Source organism: Triturus cristatus, chromosome 10 (assembly GCF_964204655.1).
Source record: "Triturus cristatus chromosome 10, aTriCri1.1, whole genome shotgun sequence".
Classification (NCBI taxonomy): Eukaryota; Metazoa; Chordata; class Amphibia; order Caudata; family Salamandridae; genus Triturus; species Triturus cristatus.
In genome coordinates, this window is record NC_140593.1 from 986694275 (window position 1) to 986717641 (window position 23367).

The 23367-nt window shown below is 43.7% G+C and overlaps 1 protein-coding gene across 4 annotated transcripts in view; it reads left to right on the forward strand.

The window, feature by feature from the left end:
* Window positions 1-23367, forward strand: part of MPRIP (myosin phosphatase Rho interacting protein) — a 753461-nt gene that overhangs the window by 620917 nt on the left and 109177 nt on the right. For all 4 annotated transcript variants that reach the window (XM_085628921.1, XM_085628923.1, XM_085628922.1 and 1 more), the window contains exons 20-21: window positions 9010-9129; window positions 16741-16827. In XM_085628921.1, the coding sequence (XP_085485047.1) occupies window positions 9010-9129; window positions 16741-16827 (207 nt within the window). The remainder of the gene's footprint in view (window positions 1-9009; window positions 9130-16740; window positions 16828-23367) is intronic.

Genomic DNA, 23367 nt, shown 5'->3' on the forward strand with positions numbered 1-23367 from the left:
TTAATCAGTTATTATTAGCCGCAGCTTGGGTAGCTGAGCTTACCAGCCGTTTGACCTTCATTAAAGAAAGAAGCGCTCTGTGCACAAGGGCTCGTTTAATCATTCATGCCTAAAATCACCAAAGGTTAGTTAAAATGGTGAGGGAGGAAATGTTTGCGCTAGGCCATCTATTCATGCGCGACCAGATGCACATTATAGGGTTAAGTGTGAATATGAGTTGCTGGAAATTGGTTGAGGTTGTTAGTACAGCTGTGAGATTTTCCAGAGGAATCCAATTACAGTGAAAGATATGACTTGAGCTTTACGAGTAAGAGCCTAATTAGACGAAAAGCAGAGTATGGCAAAGTTGTTTAAGTGTGGAACATCATGTGCAGCTTATTAAGTAGATGACGCGGAGCCACGGAAAGCTCGAGACCAAGCTTTCCAGTGGCTTTTGACAACAAACCTACGCTCCAACCCTTTAACATTGATTTTCAAGACAATCCAGCACACACAAGGAAGGATACCGGCCCCATAACCTAACAATTAATAATAATATTCCTGCAGCACGCCTTGCGGACACAGGAAGCAGCTAGTTCCCTCTGTGTGGCCAAAATAATTTCTGAAAGATGTGAATGTGGAAAAATGTTACAACATCCGCCACGAGGTTGCCGACGCCAGTCAAGAGACCACCCAACTAGTACCACAGTGACAGCAACAGTAAATGGCGGCAAACGACGTAGAGAAGGACGGCACTGGAGCTGTGATTGGATGGAGGACAGGAAAGCTACTCTGTGATTAGGCATGAGAGGCATGGCTGATGTTTCCCTCTGTAATTGGCCAGCCGCTCACACCTTCGGAGTTGATTGGTGTGCTGGGGATATGTTGGAGAAAGTTTCGTAAAAAACTGTTTTAGGCGAAGTTGTCAAAATGATGCAGAAAATAAACATCAAAGGAGAGAAACAAAAATTAAATGAGCGCTAGTTCGTAAATAATAATAAAAACACCACTTTTGTCAAGGGAGTGGGGAAGAAACAGATACGAAGGGGAGAGGATATGGGTAATGGCCAGAGCTGCCTGCTAGGGAACCAAGTTCAAGTCTCCGCGTTAACATCCTGTGATTCTGGGCAGGGCAGTCACTTAATTTCCCCGAGCCTCTACCAAAAATGAATGTTAGAGTGTGTAATGAACCCGGTGCTTGTGTAAAGCGCTCCAATACCTATGGTTCGAAATTGCTTTGCATAAAACTGCAAAAGGGGAGGAGCGAAGTCAGTACGCTGCCGAAAGAGGTCTAGTCTGAATGCAGCGACCTCCGAGGGGTGGGCAAGTGGGTGGGGTGAGATGATGTTGGGCCCTGCATTGGAGATCGGTGGGATGAGTCATGGGCAAGCTGAAAAACGAGCATTGGCCGCACGGCCGTAAAAGTAACGGCCGCGAAAGTAATAGCGATCACAATCAAAGTGAAAGTGATCGTGAGGACGGGACGCGCTGTGTGGCAAGCACGCGAGTGGTGCACGCGCAGCAGTGATTGCCGGCTGCGCGCGTGCACGCTCGCGTGCACTCAAGCTTTAGGCCACAGGCAGCACTTTAAAAATCCCACATACAAAATGTCTCTCCGAGCCAGCGCATGCGCTGGGCTCAGCGAGACCTAAAAATGCCCTGTGTGGTGCCAAATTCCCACACACTGATCTCCACGAGGTCTGTAACCTTTGCCTCTCTCCAGAACACGAGGACAAAGATTGCCCGGTATGCACTTCATTCCGATCAAAGAAAACCATACGTGATCGGCAGGCTCGACATCACGTAATGTCTCGATCCACTACCTCGGTGCTGGACGACATCTTCGATGCAGGCCTCGATGATCCCGAGGAACAACAACCGGACAATGAAGACATCAGCATCTCTGAGGCTGACGAATCAGAGGCCGAAGATCAGATGGTTACTCCAGGTCAACCAACCGTGAGTACCGACATCGACACCTCTACCTCTTCTCAAAAACATAAGGCTCCGGTAACTCCTTCGCCTCTGGCTCAGGTCGACACCGTGATAAAACTTCTGAGGCCCCGCCTTCGGGCTTGGCTCTGAAGTACAAAGACAAGCTTTCAGGCGACTTGGGACCGAGCCAGCCACGCATCAGTACTGAATTACCATCCCTGGTACCGAAACACCAACATTCGGCACCGAAACACCATCAGGATAAACATCTACGGTTTGTAGTGGACGGTCAGCACTATCCATTCAAAGCCCTCCCATTCGGAGTAATTACAGCACCCCGAGTCTTCACAATGTCGCGGTAGTCGCAGCTCATTTGCGGACACAACACATTCACCTGTTTCCTTATCTCGACGACTGGCTCATAAAAGCCAAGTCACACACACACTGTGTGCACAATACACACAAAACAATCCAGCTGCTCCACGACTTCACAATAAACCTACCCAGGTCACACCTTCAACCGTCCCACCTACTTTAGTATCTAGGTGCCACAATAGATACCGCAAAAGCCCTTCCATATCCCAATCCAGTCAGGATAGCCAGCATGCAAGCTCTCCTATCAAGATTTCAACCTCAACACTCCCTTCCAGCTCGAGTGTTCATGCAGCTAATAGGGATGACGGCCTCTTGCATCCTCATTGTTCCTTATGCAAGACTTCAGATGCGTCCCTTACAAGAATGTTTAGCACATCAGTGGAACCAAGCTCCAGGTCAGTTAACAGATCTGGTGTTGGTGAACAGCCACACGCATCGCTCTCTGCAGTGGTGGAACACACAAAACCTATGCAAAGGGCGGCCGTTCCTCGACCCAGTTGCACAAATAGTGCTAACCACAGACGTATCGCTCACCGGCTGGGGAGCTCATCTCCAAAACCAGACCGTTCAGGGTATATGGACCCATCAACAAAAACAACTCCACATAAATCACCTGGAGTTATTGGCAATCTTTCTAGCACTAAAGTCTTTTCAACTCTTGCTAGTAAGCAAAGCTGTCTTGATCCGTACAGACAACATGACAGCAATGTATTACATACAAAAACAGGGGGGGACACACTCTCTTCAGCTTTCACAGCTAGTGCAAAGCATATGGAGATGGGCCATTCCTCAAAACATTTACCTCCTCGCAGAACATCTACCAGGAGTACACTATCAGATTGCAGATCTGCTCAGTCGTCAGACACAGCAGATCCACGAATGGGAACTTCATCCTCAAGTTCTTCCATTCTTTCACATGTGGGGTCATCCAGACATAGATCTGTTCACCACACACCAAAACGCCCAAACTTCGCCTCCAGATATCCACACCCATTGTCCAGAAGGCAATGCACTATGGATGAACTGGTCAGGCAGATATGCCTACGCTTTTCCGCCTCTCCCACACATTCCGTTACTGGTTCGGAAGCTCAAACAACACTCCCTCACAATGATCCTAGTTGCTCCAACATTGGCACGCCAACCATGGTTCACAACCCTGTTGGAACTTTCAGTAGTGCCTCACCAAAAGCTCCACCTCTCCGCCAAGTTCCTCACTCAGAACAATGGAGAGATAAGGCACCCAGATCCCAATCAACTTAATCTTGCGATCTGGCTCCTGAAGTCCTAGAGTTTGGCTACCCTAATCTCCCGCCAGACTGCCTGAACATCATCAAAGAGGCTAGACGTCCTACTACTAGAGCATGCTATGCAGCAAATTGGAAGCGATTTGTCATTTATTGTACAAATAACAAAATCGATCCGTTGGATGCTTCATTCCAAAATATTATGTTACCTTTTGCATCTACAAAAATGTAACCTAGCATATACATCTATATGGTTATATCTTGCATCAATTGCTGATTACCTCCAAAACAGAACACATTTGTCGTTATTTCAAATACCTGCTATCAAAGCGTTTATGGAAGGACTTAAAAGAATAATTCCGCCTAGAGTTCCACCTTAATCAGTCGGTTGAACTTCCAGTATTTTTCCCTCAACCAGACTCCGTAGCAGAACGCGCTCTCCACAGGCTAGACGTTAAAAGAGCGATACTCTACTACATAGAAAGAGCTAAAAGTTTTAGAAGAACAAAACAATTTGTTGTAGCTTTCTCCCCACCGCACAAAGGCAATCCCATTTCAAAAACAGGAATTGCAAGGTGGATTGTTAAATGCATCCAAATATGCTATCTCAAATCTAAACGCACATTAACTATTCCCCCTAGAGCTCATTCCACACGCAAACTAGGGGCTTCTATGGAATTCTTAGGGAACATTCCCCTAGATGACAGCTGCAAAGCAGCAACATGCTCTACACCGCATACTTTCACCAAACACTATTGTGTAGATGTGCAAGCAAAGCAACAAGCTACTGTGGGCCAGGCTGTATTAAGAACACTTTTTCAAACTACTGCAACGGATACAGGTGGCCACCGCTAGGGAGGAAAAACTGCTTTATAGTCTATGCTAAAGTATATAATCTACAGCTCCTATGCCTCGAACGGAAAATGCTACTTACCAGTATGCATCTGTTCTTGGCATGTAGAGCTGTAGAGTTGTATACGCCCATCCACCTCCCCGGGTACCTTTATCTGTTGCAGTATTATCTTATTTAGATACATCACATCACATGGACATCCTTTAATATTCTCTTCCTAACTCCATCATCACCCTTTATGGGGAAAAACAATCTGAAGATGGAGTCGATGCCAATGCGCACTATCACTATAAGGAGGAGTCACCTATCCCGTGACTACAAAGACTTCTTCAACAGAAACAAACTGCAAACATCCGAGCCCAACACCAGATGGCGATCTATGCTAAATTATACAACTCTACAGCTGTACATGCCAAGAACAGATGCATACTGATAAGTAACATTTTCCTTACAACGCTGTCATTACATCGCGTTCCTTTACAACACGGGTCGTTACAACGACCATGTTGTTAAATCCCGATGCCTTTACATCGTAAGTCATTAGATCGACTTCCTGTAGGGGGCGCTCTAACCTAAGGAATAGTAAATTATACTATTCTTAAGTCCAGCGCACTTCCTACAGCAAGTCGATCTAATGACTTGCGTTGTAAAGGTATCGAGTTCTAACAACGCGGTCGTTGTAACGACCGCATTGTAAAGGAACGCAATGTAATATCATGCGTTGAAACATACTATATTCGCCACAGATTCCTTACCGATCATCCCATCCTCAGCGCTTTTCAAATTGATTCAGTAAGGCCACCCTTCTAAGGGCCTTAGCAATACACAGCAGTATGTCCGCATTCTTTGTTGCTCTGCCGTTGTGGAAGTGGAAGGTCTGGAAAAGAAACTGACTTCAGCATGCTGGGATAGGCCCCACGCACGTCACTTCCGATGCTGACCCGGACGACAGCACCTACTGATGCGCAGGGTTCATGCTCCAGAACCAGTCTGATGCCTGAGGATTATTCTAAATTAAGGAATCTGCGGCTGAATAGAGTCTCTACCAGATAAGGCATTACTGAGGGTAAGTAACTTGTTCTTTAATCACATGTTGAACACTCCATTTTTACAAGCAACAAATTGCTAGTCTCTCATCTCTCAATCCCACTCATCCACCATGACCATAACCAGCTCACTAGTATTTGAATGACAATGAGTTACTGTGATATTTCGTCACTAATGAGTATATGTTGAAAACATCGCACGTATAAATAATTGCTGAGAGTAATACAATAAAAATCTTATAAAAATGACTGTGTGATACAGCAGCTGAGATTGGAGAGTTTACAACTATTTTTGTTTTGATTTCTTAACCCGTTTACCTCGACAGTAATTCCGCCACGGTGCGGGGCGTTTCATTGAGTGGGCGGGGCCGCATCGGCCAAAGGACGTGCGCAGCACTACTGAGGTGCAACGAAGGGGTTAAGAAAGGTTTTCCTAATACTAATCCAGAGTTGGAACATAGTGCATATTCTATTTAGATCAAATAGACTTCATTTCAAATGTACTACACAACAATTGAGAACCTTCATAAACGTGCCACTTTTATGCCACATCAAGTCCACCTTAGCAAAGACTCAGATTTAGGGGACTCCAACCCAAAGACATAAAGAATTTCTGGTCGCTGGCAGCAAAGAAGTGGACACTACTGCTGTGTAGTGCAAATATTGCATTGCATTATTGTATGTATAGTAGGCTTAACAGAGAGGCATCAGTCATATCAGACAAGCGCCAATCAGTTGTAATGGAGGAATATATTTATACATCATACACCATTTGCTCGTTGCTGTCGCTTCAGTTGCCATATAAAAAGAGGCAGCCAACCAGCCCAAATTATTTCTATGCATCCTAAGACACCACTGGGCTGTTATAACCATCTTTTCAGAGTGAAGTAGCCACACAGTAGTGATAAGCGCCATTGCTTGAGATGGTTAAATAGGGTGGGGGAATCTTCTTAAGGATTTGAAAAGAAGCCTGAATGAGGAGTTGTTTGTGGAGAATGGAGGAAAACCAGCAGAATGACAATGAAAAGGTAGGAACATAACCAGCGCTTGATGGGTTGAGGACACAACACTCCACAATTAGTCTGGAACAAGGTCAGTGATGAGTTAGGGTAGCTTTTCCACCATCATAAAATCAAAAGTTCCTCTTGGAGAGTGTGCTAGAATAATAACATCAACAATTATGTTATCGTTGGCACTGTAATTGAAAGAAAACAAGGACAAAGGATTTTAAGAAATCATTATGGCATTTTAACTGTATGGGAGATAAAAAGGAATCAAAGAAATAATTAGCACAACTTGCAGACAAATACTCAAAAGTATGGGGCAATGCAATAAAAAAGTAAACTGAACAGTGAATTCGCAGACAAGAAAACACTGTATGTTCTTGAGGCAAATAAGGGAAAGAAGCAGTCCCAAAGCTATCCTTGTCTAATGAGCTAAATGACTAAGAAAAGAGTGAGAAACGTTGGTGGGAAGTAGAAAATGAAGCCGGACGATCCAAATCTGAGACCTGGAAATGGGAAACTTAGGAGGGCTGAGGAAGAGATGAGCAAGTAGGACCCATTAAATAAAGATATAGGCCAGTATAAAAACCTAGGCAAGATGTGAGGCCAGTAAAAGAGATTCTGAGAAATCCTGAGAGGATAAATACCCATAGAGAAAAGTGGCCCAGACATGGGTCCCTTGCTTGCTGTGCCACTGGATTCAAGCTAGCCTGGCTGAGGAGGGGTGAAGCCCCAAAACCGGTCCTAGGATGCTGGTTTCCGGTCCAGGGAGGACCTGGCTTGGCAGTTCGGGCTGGACTGTTCCTATGAGGCACAGGGTCAGACTGATTTGCATATGGCCAGGTCTAAACTGGGTTGGCATGGTGAGAAAAAGAAGGATGGATTCAACCCAGATCTCTTGACTGGGGGTAAATGATTTGATTTGTTCTGCATTCCGTCCATCAATTGTGTGTCTTTTGCATAGCGAATAGTGGGAAGAGAAAGATCAAATTAAGAGGTAATGATTAGAACATGAATCAAAAAGAAAATAGATCATCCTTCTTCCTCTGGGGGCTCATGGTACCAGACAGCAAATCAATCTGTTCTTAGCGACTCAATAGAGAAGGAGAGAGTACATAATGAGGGTCTCAGGCACTGCAGGCACAGGCTGGATGGCTCATCTACTGGAAACTGCGAGGGGCATGCATGTTAACTCTTGAGGAAGCTCGTCTGGGGTAAAAACTGAAAGCTGAAGCTGTGCAGAAGACCGGTCCTAAGAAGGAGTGGAAAAAAAAGACAGCAAAACACTGGATGTAACACACATTCTTCGAAGGAAACGCTAATGTCTGAATGCAGAAAAAGACTGTAAAAGATCACCGCCCTCGATTTTTCAGAACTAAAAAACATGGTATGCATGAGCATCAGCCTCTCTATTTGATATTTTTATACTGTGTGCATATTCTGTAGTCCTCTCCCCCCCCGACAGGACATCCTACAAGCTCTTTAGGATTGTGGAATTGATATACAAATGTTGAAATAGCACCAGAGGCCTTAACCGATTATAGAATTCATTAAGTCCAAACACAAAACCTATCCCTAACAATGTAAGAAGATAAAACCCAATTGTATTATAAAGTGCTCAGATGCTCTGGCTGACTGCATGAGATAATCGAAGCATTTGCTTTTAACGAAAAACCCCATGTTAAAGATGGGTGACATCCCATTAGATTCCATCAGTTTCATGATATACAAAATAAGAAGGCAATAATCCAAAATAGACGCGAGATGTACTCCTCAGCCACGGCATGTTTTGTTTTGGGAGAGAGGACGTATGTATAAGATACTTGGAATCACTCGCAGTGTAAGACAGGGTATGTACTCGTCCCTTTCTTATTTTCATTATATACTAACGCCATGGAAAGAGCCCAGTTTGGGTCTACTATAGATGTTCCTCTCAGTAACTCATCACCCGTTCCAATACTTCTCTACTTCTCTATGCAGACGATGCGGTGCTGTTGGCGCGAACCAGCAACGCACTGCATAGTCTCATAGAGAAGTATACTACATTTATGAACAACCTAGATCTCAGGGTAAACAAATCTAAGTCCTACGTGCTTGTGGCAGGAGCGAGACTTCAAAAAACAACCAAGAATATTATTAGAAGCGAGAAGATTGAAGGTAGTGGATTCCTTCTCTTAATTTGGGGTCATATACGATTAAAAAATACGTGGAAAAGTAATAAACACAGCATTTTTTTAAACAGATGCATTAGTGTTTAAGAAAAATGTTACAACTCGATTAGCTCCCAAATTAAGAGCAATGGTTAGGAGGTTTAGAAAACAGCATGCAGCTTTGAAATATTTCCTTAATCTTTAAAATGGTTACAAATCTGTGCTTTCAAAAATAAATAAAAATAAATATGTTATAATAATTGATATTTAGGATACAAATAAGCTTGATTTTGTGTGCCCTTTGCTTTCAACTTAAAGGGAACTCAGCCTTTTATCTTTCCAAATGAAATCACACAAGAATTACTTTATTGTTGATCACCTGTATGCATTCTTTCAATTTGTTCTACCTTTTTGTTTTGGCAGGAGTTAAATAACCGCCTGGCTGCGGAGTTCACACGATTGCGCATGCTACTGACTGGGGATGGAAGTGGAGAGGCTGCTGGATCGCCTCTAACACAAGGGAAAGATGCCTATGAATTGGAGGTGGGTTTCTCACACTTTGAATTTGAATATATTGGTTACACATGGTGAAACCCAGTGTAAAGTAAAATAAAATGCTCAGCATAGCATTGCAAGCATTTTAGAGGAACACGTGTGTATAGTGATACAATTATCCCTATCACCAGTGCTTACATTGTAAAAGAGTAATTGTTGGAGCCCAAAGTTTTGCTTAGCCTGCAGCCAACACTATCAAATGTCGGGAGCAGAAAACTAAGGCTGCATAGTCTTGATTCCACCTGGTGCCTCATTAATCCACCACTAGGCAATCCCTGCTCCTCTGTTCAAAGCTCTTTTTCATCCCTGCTTTCTCCCTCTAGACCAAAGTCCGTTAAGGAAAAATAAATGCATGTCCCCAAAAATGAGTGCGGGTGGGCCCCACTTGCAAACACTGGCCCAAATTAAGCGCTTGCTGTCACTAACGTCAGGCAAAGTGAGCCCAGGAACCTGTTTGTTTTCAGCTTGGTGTAGCTGTCAGGCTAGGTGCATATAATAGGTATTACACTGGATCCATATCTGACAGTGGTTACCTGCATGGAGTAGGCAACTCTGTAACATCTTCAATATAGCTTACAAGTGGGCTCCACATCATGTGTAAGATCTCCAGCCAGTTTGTCATTTTAGCTAAAAGCACTTTGCATGTGGGGTTTTAAGCTCATAATGAAACTGTTAAAAACAAAATTATGAGGCCCACAATGGAGCATTGTGCTAGCTGAAAGGCCAGGGATGGCAGATAATATCTAATGTCAGAGTGCCACTTGGCAGCCTTTTTAAATGCAAAATAAAATGTTGCTCCTGCTTTTCTGCTTGCGGGCAATCACAGGTTAAACAGCCCAGTGGATGCGAGGGCTAAGATAGCCTTTCAGATGAAAATGCAATCATCTCAATGCTAAAGGGCAAATATTAGCACTCCTTGAGAATTCTGCAAATCACATTGTTTACCAGGACAAAGCAAGAAGCAGCTGTTAGTTTCTAGGGACACAGTTAGGAAAAATAATATTACATGTCACCCCCCTCTACTTGGGTTCTTCTTCTGGGTTTGTGTAATTTAGGTGGCGCGCTGAAAACAGCTTTTTAATGTGCCCTGTGTTGAACGAGTACTGCACATGCTGTAGATGCTGGCCTGTGAGGGCCGCCAGTGTTTCTAATGGTATATAGTCTGGCTTATCCCGAATCGATTCAATAGATAGGACTCTGTCATCTGGGCATATGTTGCTGAGCATGGAGAGGTTTAGCCTTTCTAACTGGTTGCACATATTTCAAAACACATGTACGTGTAAAGCATGCATTATGTGCCAATAGGGTACCAGGCGCGTAAATTAAGTCTAGTTGGGTTCCATCTCCAAGTTTGCCCCAGGCCAATTGAGGGGCGTATCACATTAACACCTGTGCTGGAAAGAAGGGAGAAACCAGCTGGAACTCAGATCCACAACTATTATTGAGCGGGATAGGGAATCCATCTGGCCTTGTGAAATATGCTGAATGTGTCTTGGTGTAATCTGCCAACACCGGGAAATAATTCAGCAACACCTGCATGTTGCCTTCTTTCTACTCGGAACAGCAACTTGCAGGTGTTGAAAAGGCTTTTTTAATTTTCTCTTCCAGCTGGGCCAAAAATAAATGCTGCTGCAAAAAATTAAGGACGGAATACTGAATGAATCAAACATTCACATCTGGGTTAAATCCATCGTTCTTTTGCTCACTACGCTTTCCCTGTTTGGAACCAGCCATATGCAAATCAGTCTTGACCTTGCTCCTCATGGGAACAGTCCAGCCTGAACTGCCAAGCCGGGTCCTCCCTGAACCGGAAACCAGCATTGTGGGACCGGTTTCGGGGTAACACCCCTCATCAGCCAGCCTAGCTTGAATCCAGTGGCACAGCGAGCAAGGGACCCACATCTGGGCATACCCATCCCACTTAGGGTGAAACGTGCTGCTGCAACAAATGATGGACGGAATACTGAATCAATCAATATTAACCCCCCTGTCAAGAGATCTGGGTTCAATCCATCATTCTGTTGCTCACTATGCCACCCCAGTTTGGACCCAGCCATATGTAAATCAGTCCTGACCCTGCTCCTCATGGGAACAGTCCTGCCCGAACTGCCAAGCCGGGTCCTTCCTGGACCAGAAACAACCATCCTGGGACCGGGTTCGGGGTAACACCCCTCCTCAGCCAGGCTAGCTTGAATCCAGTGGCACAGCAAGCAAGGGACCCATGTCTGGAAATACCCATCCCACGTAGGGTGATAAGTGCTGCTGCAACTAATGAAGAACGGACTGCTGAATGAATCAAACATTCACCCTCAGTCAAGAGATCTGGGTTAAATCCATTGTTCTTTTGCTCACTATGCCACCCCAGTTTGGACCCAGCCATATGCAAATCAATCTTGACCCTGCTTGATACATACTGCTTTATTTTGGTACCGTGGGACTCACACTTTGACGACACAACGCCAATGTGGTATTGCAACTAACAGCGCAAAGTGTGGTTATGGGTCCTGTGCCAGGAGGCTTCACGTCTCTGGAAGTGGATGAACATTCATGTAATTTCCCTGATTGCCCAGTGCCTGGCAGGATCCTTAATCTCCAGGGCAGACAAACTCAGCTGACACACACATCCAACATTGCCTTAATGGATCACAAATGGCAGATATACTCAGAGGGTGCAAATGGCATCTACCAAGGATGGAGAGAACCATGATTTGATCTTTACTCCTCTGTAGAGAATACATATTGTCAAAGCTTTTGTTGTTGGGAGTTTCCAAGGTAGCTCTTCCTCAAGACAGCTTTCATTTCAACTCGGGCTCGGAACTCATAAATGCCTTTCTACACCTACGTCTCCTCCAAGAGTGCTGAAAAAGATCATGAAAGACCAGCCCAAGTCATTTTAGTGGCTTCAGATTGGGCGAGTAGAGTGTGGTACCCGGAACTTTTGGCCATGAGCATTTCTCCCTAGATCATACTGCCCTTTCATCGGGGACCTCCTGTCGCAGCAGCAGGGTAGGGTCCTGCATCCAAGCCTGCACAACATGCATCACCATGCATGGACATTGAGTGGTCTTTTGATCTCCCTTCCAAAGGAGGCAGCCAGGCATCCATTCACCAAGAGTTTATACGCAGGACGCTGGGAAATGTTTGTTACCTGGTGTTCGCCCCTGCAACAGCCACTCCTTGAATGCAAAGTTGTTTGACATCTTCTTTTTTTGCCTGTCTTTAGCTATGCAAGGCTTTGCAGGGACAACACATAAGGGTTATCTTTTCCTCCCTTTTAGTCTTTTTATGTTTGCCAGATCAGCCATTACTTTTCAGATCACCTGTTATCATGCGTTTCTTGAAAGGGCTGACCAGCATGTTCCCGCCATCACTTTTTGTGGTGCAGCAGTGGGACCTTAATTTGTTTCTCACTTACCAATGTGCCCTCCCTTTTAACTGATACACAGCTGTCCTTTACGCCTGTTGACCATGAAGACTGTATTCCTCATTGTAATTACTTCTGTAAGACGAGTGAGTGAACTGCAGGCCCCATCCGTCTAAAAGACATACACCGAGTTTTTCCTGGATAGATTGGTCCTTTGGACGAAAGGGGCTTTTCTGCCAAAGGTAGTTGTGCCCTTCCACATTGGGCAATCGATCACCTCGCTAGCCTGCTTTACTCCACCTCACCCCTATAAAGAGGAAGAAAGCCTCCACTGTACCCAAGTGGATCCTCAGTTTTTACTTTGATCGGACCAGAGACCATTGTATGGACTGTCAACTGTTTGTGGGCTTCTCTGGTGCCAGATAGGGGAAGCAGTGCACAAGAGAACTACCTCCTGATGGATTGTGCTATGTATTAAAATCAGCTATGGGCTAGCCAAAAAGGAGCCCCCAGAAGGCTTGCACACTAATTTCACCAGAGTGAAGGCTGCTACCACTGCTCTAGCACGCGGTCTACCTGTCTTGTACATCTACCAGGCTGCTACCTGGGTGTCCCTCCACACGTTCATGAAGCACTACTGCCTGGAAAGGAAGGTCTGGTGCCATAGGTATTTTGCCTGATCTATCCTGCAGGATTTCCTGGTCTGAGCCATTCCACAGGTGTGTCCGGTGAGTCCTGCCTCTGATTGTGCTGCTCTCCCTGAAAGGGACACATAACTATGCTGTCTGGATCTTATTTAAATCACTCACAAACTATTTATCTTATGTTTGTTCACAGGGTCTACAAAATATGATTAAGAAGTGGGAAAAGGTAATACGAGAAAATAAAGACTAGGTAGTGGAGGAAAAGATTGAAAGAAGTGAAAGTGCCCAGAACATTAGCAGGACAGGCAAAATTAAACCACTGGAACACTTGTTGGAAGGAACCATCAGAGCCTGCCGAAAATCATTCCATAGTATTTGTGTGGCCAAAAGCAAGCTCTTCCCTTTAGGAAAACCTAGTGCTTCCAATTAAGATTGGTTCATGTTTTCCTAGGAACATGTTGATCATACCAGATGTCTTGCAACCCAAGTACTGTGATCTCCTTTACAAACCTCAAAACAACATTCTGCCCAGGAAGTTTGATTTGATTCTACTTCTCTTAGCTTAATTTCCTGCTCGTTGAAAAGAACATCCTTCTGAAGCCAATGAGAGTGTATATCACTGTTCTGCACTAAAGGGTCGTTAACACAAATACCTCCTTTTGTTTGTCTCAGGGAGTTCTGACCAGAACAGGGCAAAGTTCGGTTTGATTGTTCCTTCATTAAAGATCTAGTGAAGAGTGATAACAAACAATTCCCTTTGTGTGTTTTTGATATTAATTTAGTGACAAAGCGAAATTCAGAAGAAAACATCAGGATTACTCCAACATAATTAAAAGCTAATCTCGTTGTAATTGTTTCACGTGACTCCAGTGGTTGCAGTGACATTCAAGTTAGTGGATGCATGTAATCTGTGAATCACAGATCAGTATGATTCAGGCCCTAATTTGTAAAGCAGGGTGATCTGTTGACCTTTCTCACTGTACAGGACGGGGCAAATGAAGCTAGCGGCACACAGTGAGGTACCCAGATAAAGACAGTACAGAGGGTGATAGGAGGTAGGGCCACCAGCATAATAAAACTTCCAAGCTTGAATTAATTGGGTTCCTAGGTACCACATTGCTGTAACTGCAGAACTTACTGAAATCTCTGTCCTGCAGCGTTTGCATTTTCCTGTTAGAAATATCTATGATCAATCTAGCATTCAACAAAGAGCTGTGAACTCACAAAAGTACCTGATCCCATCTGCGTTGACTGACATGCCTATCACTATAAAACAATTGTGCCATGTGATAGAGACTTCTAGCCACAGATTCCTTACCTTAGAATTATACACAGGCGTCAGGCTACTACTCCTCCTCCTCCTCCTCCTCCTCCTCTACATAATATGCTTCTGTTTATGAGATGTGTCATCGAATCCAAACACCAAGTGCATTCATCCTCCAGTCTGACTCTTCATTTTTCAAGTGAATGAATCAACAAGACTATACAATAGTGGTCAATAGCAAGTAACTTCGCAACTCTACTATTAAAACCCTTCTTAAGCATACAGACCCCCAGTAGGAAATTATTATGAAGGTGTTGTTTTGAAATGGAGGAAAACCACATTGCTAGATGTTTACCAAACAGGAGAACACACTGCATTTTCCACAATATTAAAACATAAATTTTTGCTTTTAATATGGAGCTCACCCGGAAATTTAGTTGAAAATGTTGCCACCTATGGTGCTTTCTAGGGTGTCTGACCACAAGGTGAAAGCGTTTAAGTTGAAAGTTTTGTACAGCACTGCAAAACCCCTTAGTGATTATATTGACAATGCACCAAGATCTGAATCATTCTGCTTTGTAAAAGATATATAATACACAATACATTACAGAGAAGAAAAAAGATTATATTGCTTTATGGTATTCCCATTTGAGCGATCTCAATACTGAGCACAGTGGCACCCACAATCCTGGCTCCAATATAAGAAGATTGCAGTCTAGCAAAATCCAAGCAGAATCAAAATTCTAACATGTTCCCTTAGACAGTGAGAGAAAGCAACACTTTCATTATAGCAAGAGGATGCAGGAGAAGATAGAGAGAGCAGATTTCCAGTCATCTGCTAAAATGGGGAGCAAGTGTGATCTCCCCGAACCACATCTCCTTTATATCTGTACATCGCAGTAATGGAAAGAGTTGAACATTTGTGCTTTTCATGTTTATGCATATTTCCTGCTTTTTAATGTGATTCATACATTCATACAAGACAAACCCTATTGCTCTTTGGGTTTAAAGGCTTTTTGATCAAAAATGCAGTATCCATATTTTTATGGTGGTTCATTGTACATTTGACTACCATAAAGATATATAGGGCACAATGTGATTAAGATGAAAGTTGGGGCATCATGTAATGTAGGATGCCACGTTTTTAGTGAGGTACTTTGCAACTTATGTTTGGGGCTCAAAAGGCTTCTAGTCCTTAGTATTTTTACTACATGGTAGAGTGGGATCTAAAATGAAAGGGGAGATGAAAAAGATGCATAATTGAGTATTCTATCACAAAACAAAATTTGATAAATGAGTTAACAGTGTTGCAATTAATTGCTATGATAAAATATTTAGAAAATATCACTAAAACCTGTGCATTTCCTATATGGAATTGGTCAGGAATTAGCATTAAGACATTAGCTCATTGTATAGGTTCTGAGCATGGCAGACTGGGCTGAACAGTTGGTAGAGACATCTCCTGAAATAATGAGAGCCAATTCAGGATAAATGTTAGGTAATTACTATTTACTCAAACCCACATACTATCGTCGTCATCATCATCATCATGAATCTTTTCTGTTGATTGAAACGGAAGCTTGAAGTCCAGCGATTATGAAAAACAGTTTTTAAAGAGTTTAACCTTAACCAGCTTTTTGGAATCCAGGCTCGGTGCGTGGTGATGCAAGCCTTCAGTTGATCAATATCATTGAAATGAAGCTCTTTCTCATATGCGCATTTATGGACCGTCATGTACTTGGCAGCCATGAGTAAGTCAAGTGGTTAAAAATGATAGCAGAGAGCACTGCTCTTAGATGTACATTACAGGGATTAATTCCCATCTAGAAGGATTCCTTTGGACAAACTGTTGCCTTGGGTCAGGCAGGGTGTGCATCATTTAAGATGGTGCCTTTGAAGCCTACGTGTTCTGTGAGGGTATTGAGCTGGGTCGCGTGGTCGACTACATTTAATGCAGCCAAGAGGGCTTGTTTATCAGTAACACTGTTTGCAATAATGTTAATTTACCATGCCTATAAACAGGCTTTCTTAATTATTTTGAATTATATCCTTAGTTTCAAATATAATATTAATTGTAATGTCATTTAAATCTTTATGATCCCATGGGGTTAGTAGTCCAAACGTAAGCATTCTTTTAATGCTAATTCAGGTACTTCGTTAATAAGGACCACCTGAAGGGGAAACTAGAAAAAAGCTTCTTTGGTAAATCTTTTACTTTGAGGAGTGTAACTTCTGTGGATTCAGAGCTTACCTTGATATACAGAAGAAAGTGCATTGCAGGTGGCGTTATATTTGCATGTAAGTGAAGATTGTTTATTCTATTTTAGGTCCTGTTGCGGGTCAAGGAATCCGAAATACAGTATCAGAAGCAAGAAATAAGTTCTCTTAAGGATGAATTACAGAGCGCTCTTCGGGTAAGACCAAAAGCATGATTTGAGATATAGCTAACCCTCTTTACAAAAAATCTGACCTTCATTAGTATTTAACGGCACCACATAATGTTTAGAAACAGGTACATCAGCCTAGTGCGCAGAATATGTATCCAGTCGGCACAAAGCTAATAATCAGTGCTATGGTAGATCAAAGAAACAATGGGAAAGTTAATAAGAACATTTTGAAAGTTTGAGGAAAGTCATAAAACTCCATAATGTTCCCTAAAAGATGTATGTTCTCCCACTCTCCTTAGAACTTCAGGAGTGAATAACATGACAGCAAAGTATAGGAAGGTTAACACACAATTACAAAAGGAGGTATACGAAATATTGCATGTGGATTGTAGGAAGCTGGCTTTTTATGTAGTATACCAAAAGGAGGAATACTATGTATAAAGACCAGACGATCCTTATTGGTTTATAGGGCTTAAATTAGTAATTCCAAATGCTTTCTTTTCTGGTAGTGTGGGCGAGAGGTTTATGCTTGTCAGAGTTTAGTGTAATTGCTTTTGTTGAACACACACACAGTCAATACATAAGGTACACACCCAAGAAAAATCTAATTTAGACAAAAGAACTTCGTTAATGGGTAAGTACTTTTTGTAATAGCAATTTTACCAGGTAAGTAAAATGTTCACTCAAATGCATTTTTATACGGTAATGCTTTTCTATGAAGAAAAATACGTAAACTGCATATGGTTCTTTGCAAACAGTTCTCAGGGGTCCCCTGTAGGACTTGAGGTGCTAGGGGGCCAAGGTCAAAAGTACAACCAGCAGTTCACGTTTACCTGCACAGATGTATGCGGGTGCAGAGGTGATTGATGGGTTGGAGACCTTGCGCGCTACACCGTAGGCAAGGAGGTGGGCTACCTAGAAACAGGCTGCAGAGGGGGACTTGGGGACAAGTCCGGGAGCTCCCAGCGGGGAGCTCGGGTCCTGGAAGCAGGGGAACACAGTCGGTTGTCATGGATCCTGGCCGGGGAGCTCGGATGGAGAGGGTTGTGGTCGGCTGGTGCCCAGGCGTTAAAATCACCCACTGATTTCAGTTAGACCTGCAAACGGGGACAAATCAGGACAGCTGGGCCTCTATCGGTGCTGGCCTCAACATCTTTTATGAGTGAAAAATATACAACACAGGTACCTGTTGGTCAGACTACACCTTAACACTGGCCATTTCTTGGTGGCATATCCATCATACAGCATCATTTCTGCCACTCTTCCAACCTTTTCCGCCGATGGATTGTCTACACAGAGCACCATGCACTTTATCCTTTTTGCAAATACTATTCTGCATTTAGGTCTATAAACATCTTACTGCTCTTGATAAGGCAGTGCAGGGCTTCCCTGGAGTTCCTCTTAAGGGTATCCACAGTAAAGGTATGCTATTAAGAAGTGTGGCTCAATGGTTAGAGCGGCAGACCTCGATGCAGAGCACTGGTCCGGGACCAGGGTTCGATTCCCGTTGCGGCAGGGTCTCGGGCTTTAAATTCCGCGGACCGGATATTCTCGCCTCAGTGCCTATTCTAATCTTGGGTCCTACGCTGCAACTCTGGGCAATAGCTTGCTTAATCTCCACAACGGCCCCAACAGCGCTGGGATGCCTGGCCTCACCATGGGGGTGCCCAGGAGTGGACACCTCACACGGAAAGCCAGGAAGGGTTCCTTCAGCGGTATGAGTACAGCGCTGAGATACCCGTAGTGGTCATCGGCGCTATATAAATACCTATACATTTACATACATTAACATGCAAGATTTTTGCGGCAGGCTATACGCCTCCGCTCTGTATCATGACCAGCATAAAATTTTCCTCTATAGTAATTACCTTGCTAGCAAAAAAACAACAATAAAGAAAACTGCAATTAATTGCAGTTTTCTTTATTATTGTTATTTTATTTTTTTACATGATGGAAATTTTTCAACACTGTGTTGTATTTTATGTATTGCGTTAATATTTGAATAATGTACTGATGTTCAGTTTTGATAAGTGCAACATTTTTTCATCAACTGGAATAAATTTGAAACTAGAATTTTATTGATTTTATTAGTGGTATGGTTTTGTTGTATAAAGATATTAAGTGTGTATACATGATTAATTGCTACAGTTCTTTGGCACAACACATGATCCGAATCTGCTTACTAGGGACTTTAGTGTTTCCCGTGCCAGCCAGTAACCCTGTGTTAGCCATTGGGGCAACTGACATTTCCCCAGCAAACCAACAATTTTGGGGGGTTTGTTAAGACATATACGTTTATATGCCCTACTTATCAATATACAGCTCCCTACCATAGGGCTTTATAGGCTTTACTTAGGAGAGACATACATATGTTAAAGGAAAGGGTGGCTTTGCCATTGGTTTTAATGGCAAAGTTGAACTAGCAGTGTGAACCTGCCCTTTCAGTCTGCAGTGGCAGGCTGGGAGCCATTTTGTACTTTGACACACTCAGGGTGGCACAATCAGTGCTGCTGCCCTGGGTGGACACTGTAAGGGTAGGTCTTACATGTCCTAGTCACCTTGGGTACCATATACTAGAAACTTATTAGTCAGTCAGTACTTACCAGTTGGGGATAGCCAATTCAACATACACTTGGTAATGGGTAAGAACACTGGCACTGAGGTCTGCTTAGCAAGCCTCGGTGCACTCTGAGAGTCGAAAAATTAGCAGCATCAGTCTAAATAGTGGGAGTGAACTTGTAAAAAGAGAAATTCTTTTACATCTACCATTGGGACTTCCTTGATGCAGATGGTGATCTTGTCGATGTCCTCTGGTATACCTTTGATGTCGACAGCGTCCCATCTTTGGAAGGCTGATGTCTTGGTCCTTATGGTGGTGATGAGTTGATGGTGTTGAACCCATTTTAGATGAAGAGCATGTGGGTGACAAAGCCCTCAATGCTGCAAGCATCCAGAGCGATCTTGAGCAGAATTGGTTATTATGGGACCACTGATGTTTTCTGCCTTGCATTTTGTCCCTGGCTGCCCCCATCAGGAGTCTTTTTCATGCTCTGTCTTCATTCCATAGGGTGCATAGTTAGAGGGTTCCTCCATCCTCTTCTTTTGCCTCTCCTCTCTGGCTCTCTAATCCTGTAGCCTTATGCCCTTCCAGTCCTTTAATGTCCTCTTTAACGTTTTCTGGCATATATCAGTCATTCACAGAGTATGAAGCTGGGAGGCTTACCACACAGACTTTGTGTGTTTCAGATAGTCCCTCCCTTCTTCTACAAGAAGGGCACTTCTCGAACTGAGAAGGTCTTCTGACTGGATAAAATCACTTTACCCTGTACATGGTTGTAAACAAAATCAAATGAAAGTGAAAAAACTGTGAAGATGGCTGAAACTATTGTAAAAAAAAAGAAAAAATCAACAAAAAAAAACAGGTGTGAAACCCAACATGTACTCTGAGATCCTACTCACAAGAGGCAGAAAAAAGAACAGACTGAGTCAACTGCCATTGCAGTGCCTTACACACAGGGAAAGTTCTTGGGAACTCAAAGGGACAGGATATATTTTTCACAGCTTTCAGTGTAGACCCATCAGGCTACATTTTTCCTTCATGTTATATACTTATAACCGCTCTTGCAAGTAAGGTGCTGTAATACAGATATGAAATGGGTGTGTTTTATTAATCTTAAAGACGACAGTCAGAAAACTAAAAACCTTTGATTGATATGCCCCTAAAGGGTTCTGTGCATTATATGGACACTGGCAACGTACATTATTTTCATAGAATATATATATATATAATATATATATCTATATTCCGCTTTCATTTGGATGATGAGAGAAAGCGTTTTTCCGATATACTCACTCTCTCTCACTCATTCACTCACTCTTCAGGGTAGGGGAAGATAACTGTACACCATGCAGGGGACATTCCTATCTCAACAGATGCCATGACTTAGGGTACTGAGCATCTGTTCTGCTTGGGTTTTCGGATCAGATAGAACCCGCTCAACAGAGCCTCTCTAACCCAGCCAGAACGTTACCCCCTCCCTAGGGCCTATTCATACCTAAGAAACCACATATATACATACCACCTAAGGACAGGGAATTCCTACTCATATATATATATATATATATATATATATATATATATATATATATATCAAGACCTCTTATAATACAAGTGGCGGCCTCGCGGTCCCAAATGGACCCAGGACTTCCTGCCCAGACGGCAGCCTCAGCCTCGCGGTCCCAAACGGACCCAGGACTTCCTGCCCAGACGGCAGCCTCAGCCTCGCGGTCCCAAACGGACCCAGGACTTCCTACCCAGACGGCAGCCTCAGCCTCGCGGTCCCAAACGGACCCAGGACTTCCTACCCAGACGGCAGCCTCAGCCTCGTGGTCCCAAACGGACCCAGGTCTTCCTGCCCAGACGGCAGCCTCAGCCTCGCGGTCCCAAACGGACCCAGGACTTCCTACCCAGACGGCAGCCTTAGCCTCGCGGTCCCAAACGGACCCAGGACTTCCTGCCCAGACGGCAGCCTCAGCCTCGCGGTCCCAAACGGACCCAGGACTTCCTACCCAGACGGCAGCCTCAGCCTCGCGGTCCCAAACGGACCCAGGACTTCCTACCCAGACGGCAGCCTTAGCACAAGTTCATCCTATAATTACCACGACATACAACAAGGGAACCAGTGTTACTATGTATCAGATCACACAAAGACTACTAGTTGAGCACAACCTGTTCCCCAGTTCGAGGGGCTCCTTTCTCCCTTATTCAGCTACCACTTACCTGATCAGGATTAACATCTGTTCATATCAAGTCACAGCTGACTAGAAGAATAGGCTACCCTCTTATACAAGAACACGCAGCACATGTTGATTCACTACAAACTGGATACTTTATTTAGTTACTACATACACACTTACAGAACATAATACATATTACATATGACCTGCAAAGAAAAGTGATAGATTAAGTTGTACACTCTAATAATAAAGGGGTTGACATCACCTTGGTCGTATGTAGCCTGCGCTCAATGGTCATCTAGGTTCCCTTCTCGTCTGTGCCTCGGCTTCGCCTGGAAGTCACACCTCCGCAGTCACGGATCTACTCCCTTCTCCTTCTCCGAGTCACTGGGACCTCTTCCTCATCGGCTACTCTCTTTTCTTTGGCTATTCTGTTAGAAGAATATCTGTCTCTCGGTTTTTCTCCACCTTCGAGTTTGTCATCTGTCTTCCCTGGAATAAGTAGTAGCTTTACTGCTTAACGGCCAGGTGCCGCCTACGGACTAAAAAGCAAGTGCCAGTATCTGCCTCAGACTTTCACTAATATAGAGGTGCATTTTCTCATGGAAAATTCCAGCCCGTAACCTGCCGCCCACCAAATTCTTGTACCTCCCCGTACCAAGGACACGTTCCCAGCCGGCCGGCCTGATGTAGTGTCTTCGGCATGAAGAAAAATACAATCCTTCGATAAGGGCCGGCCTGAACCGGTTCTCTCCAAGCGAATAACACCTCGTAACTAAAACATCACCCTCGACCTAGAAACTTTCCAAGCTGCCGGAGAGGAAAGAAAGATGGAGTCTCTCCCGTTTAAGGCCTACCAGGCCTGGATTCAGCACGACTCCATGAAATACCCTCACTATAGAACAGATTACCCCTAATACTAACGGATCTATCCTCTAGGATATATGTGCAAACCCTAATCTATGGGGAAGAACACAGGATCATGTCGAAGTGCCTAATAAATAGGCTCTATACACTACTCTAACCCTTAGACTTGGATGGAAAGAGACTGAAGTCACATTAGTCCCCTTAATCACAAGAGAGCCGGGAAAATCGAGCAGTACATTTCACCCTTGACTTCAGTCTATTATACATTCATTAAATGGAGCTAACATCTGTGGAAGAATAATATGAAACAAAGCTAACTGATCTATGTCTAGTACCGAGCGTACAGAATGGAAGCAGTGAAGGAATACACTGAATAAAGCAACAGATAGAGATCAAAACAGCAACAGCAATCAGAATACCACCTAATGTTTGACGTAGCATGTGTACGTCAGGCAACCAATTAAAGAGCCAGTCAAACCAGCCCTGGTCAACGTGTTTTCTAACTTCTTCCGTTAAATCACGCAACTTGTCAATGTGTGCACGTATGGATTGTGTATGATCGGACAAGTTAAAACAACAGAGACCTTCAAAATCGGAGCAACCATGTCCATGTTTAAGCAAAAGATAATCAATGGCCGCTCTGTTTTGCAAAATGGCCCTACGTTCACCCTGGGCATCTAGTAACATGTCGGACAGGACTGTAGAAGTATGATTAATGGATTTCACCATCCAACAGGCCATTTTCCCAATGGATTTGGCATTATAAACTGCCAGAGCAGGAACACCAATAATTGAAATAGCTAGGCTAAGGTATTCAGACTTGGAATATAAATGCAAAGATGAGTCACAATCCTCCTGTAACATCACAGTATCTCGAATCACACGAGAGTTGGCATTCGGATGTGATGAAAACATTAACAAACTGAGTCTTGTAATAGCACAAGGGCCTCCGGAAATGTTTGC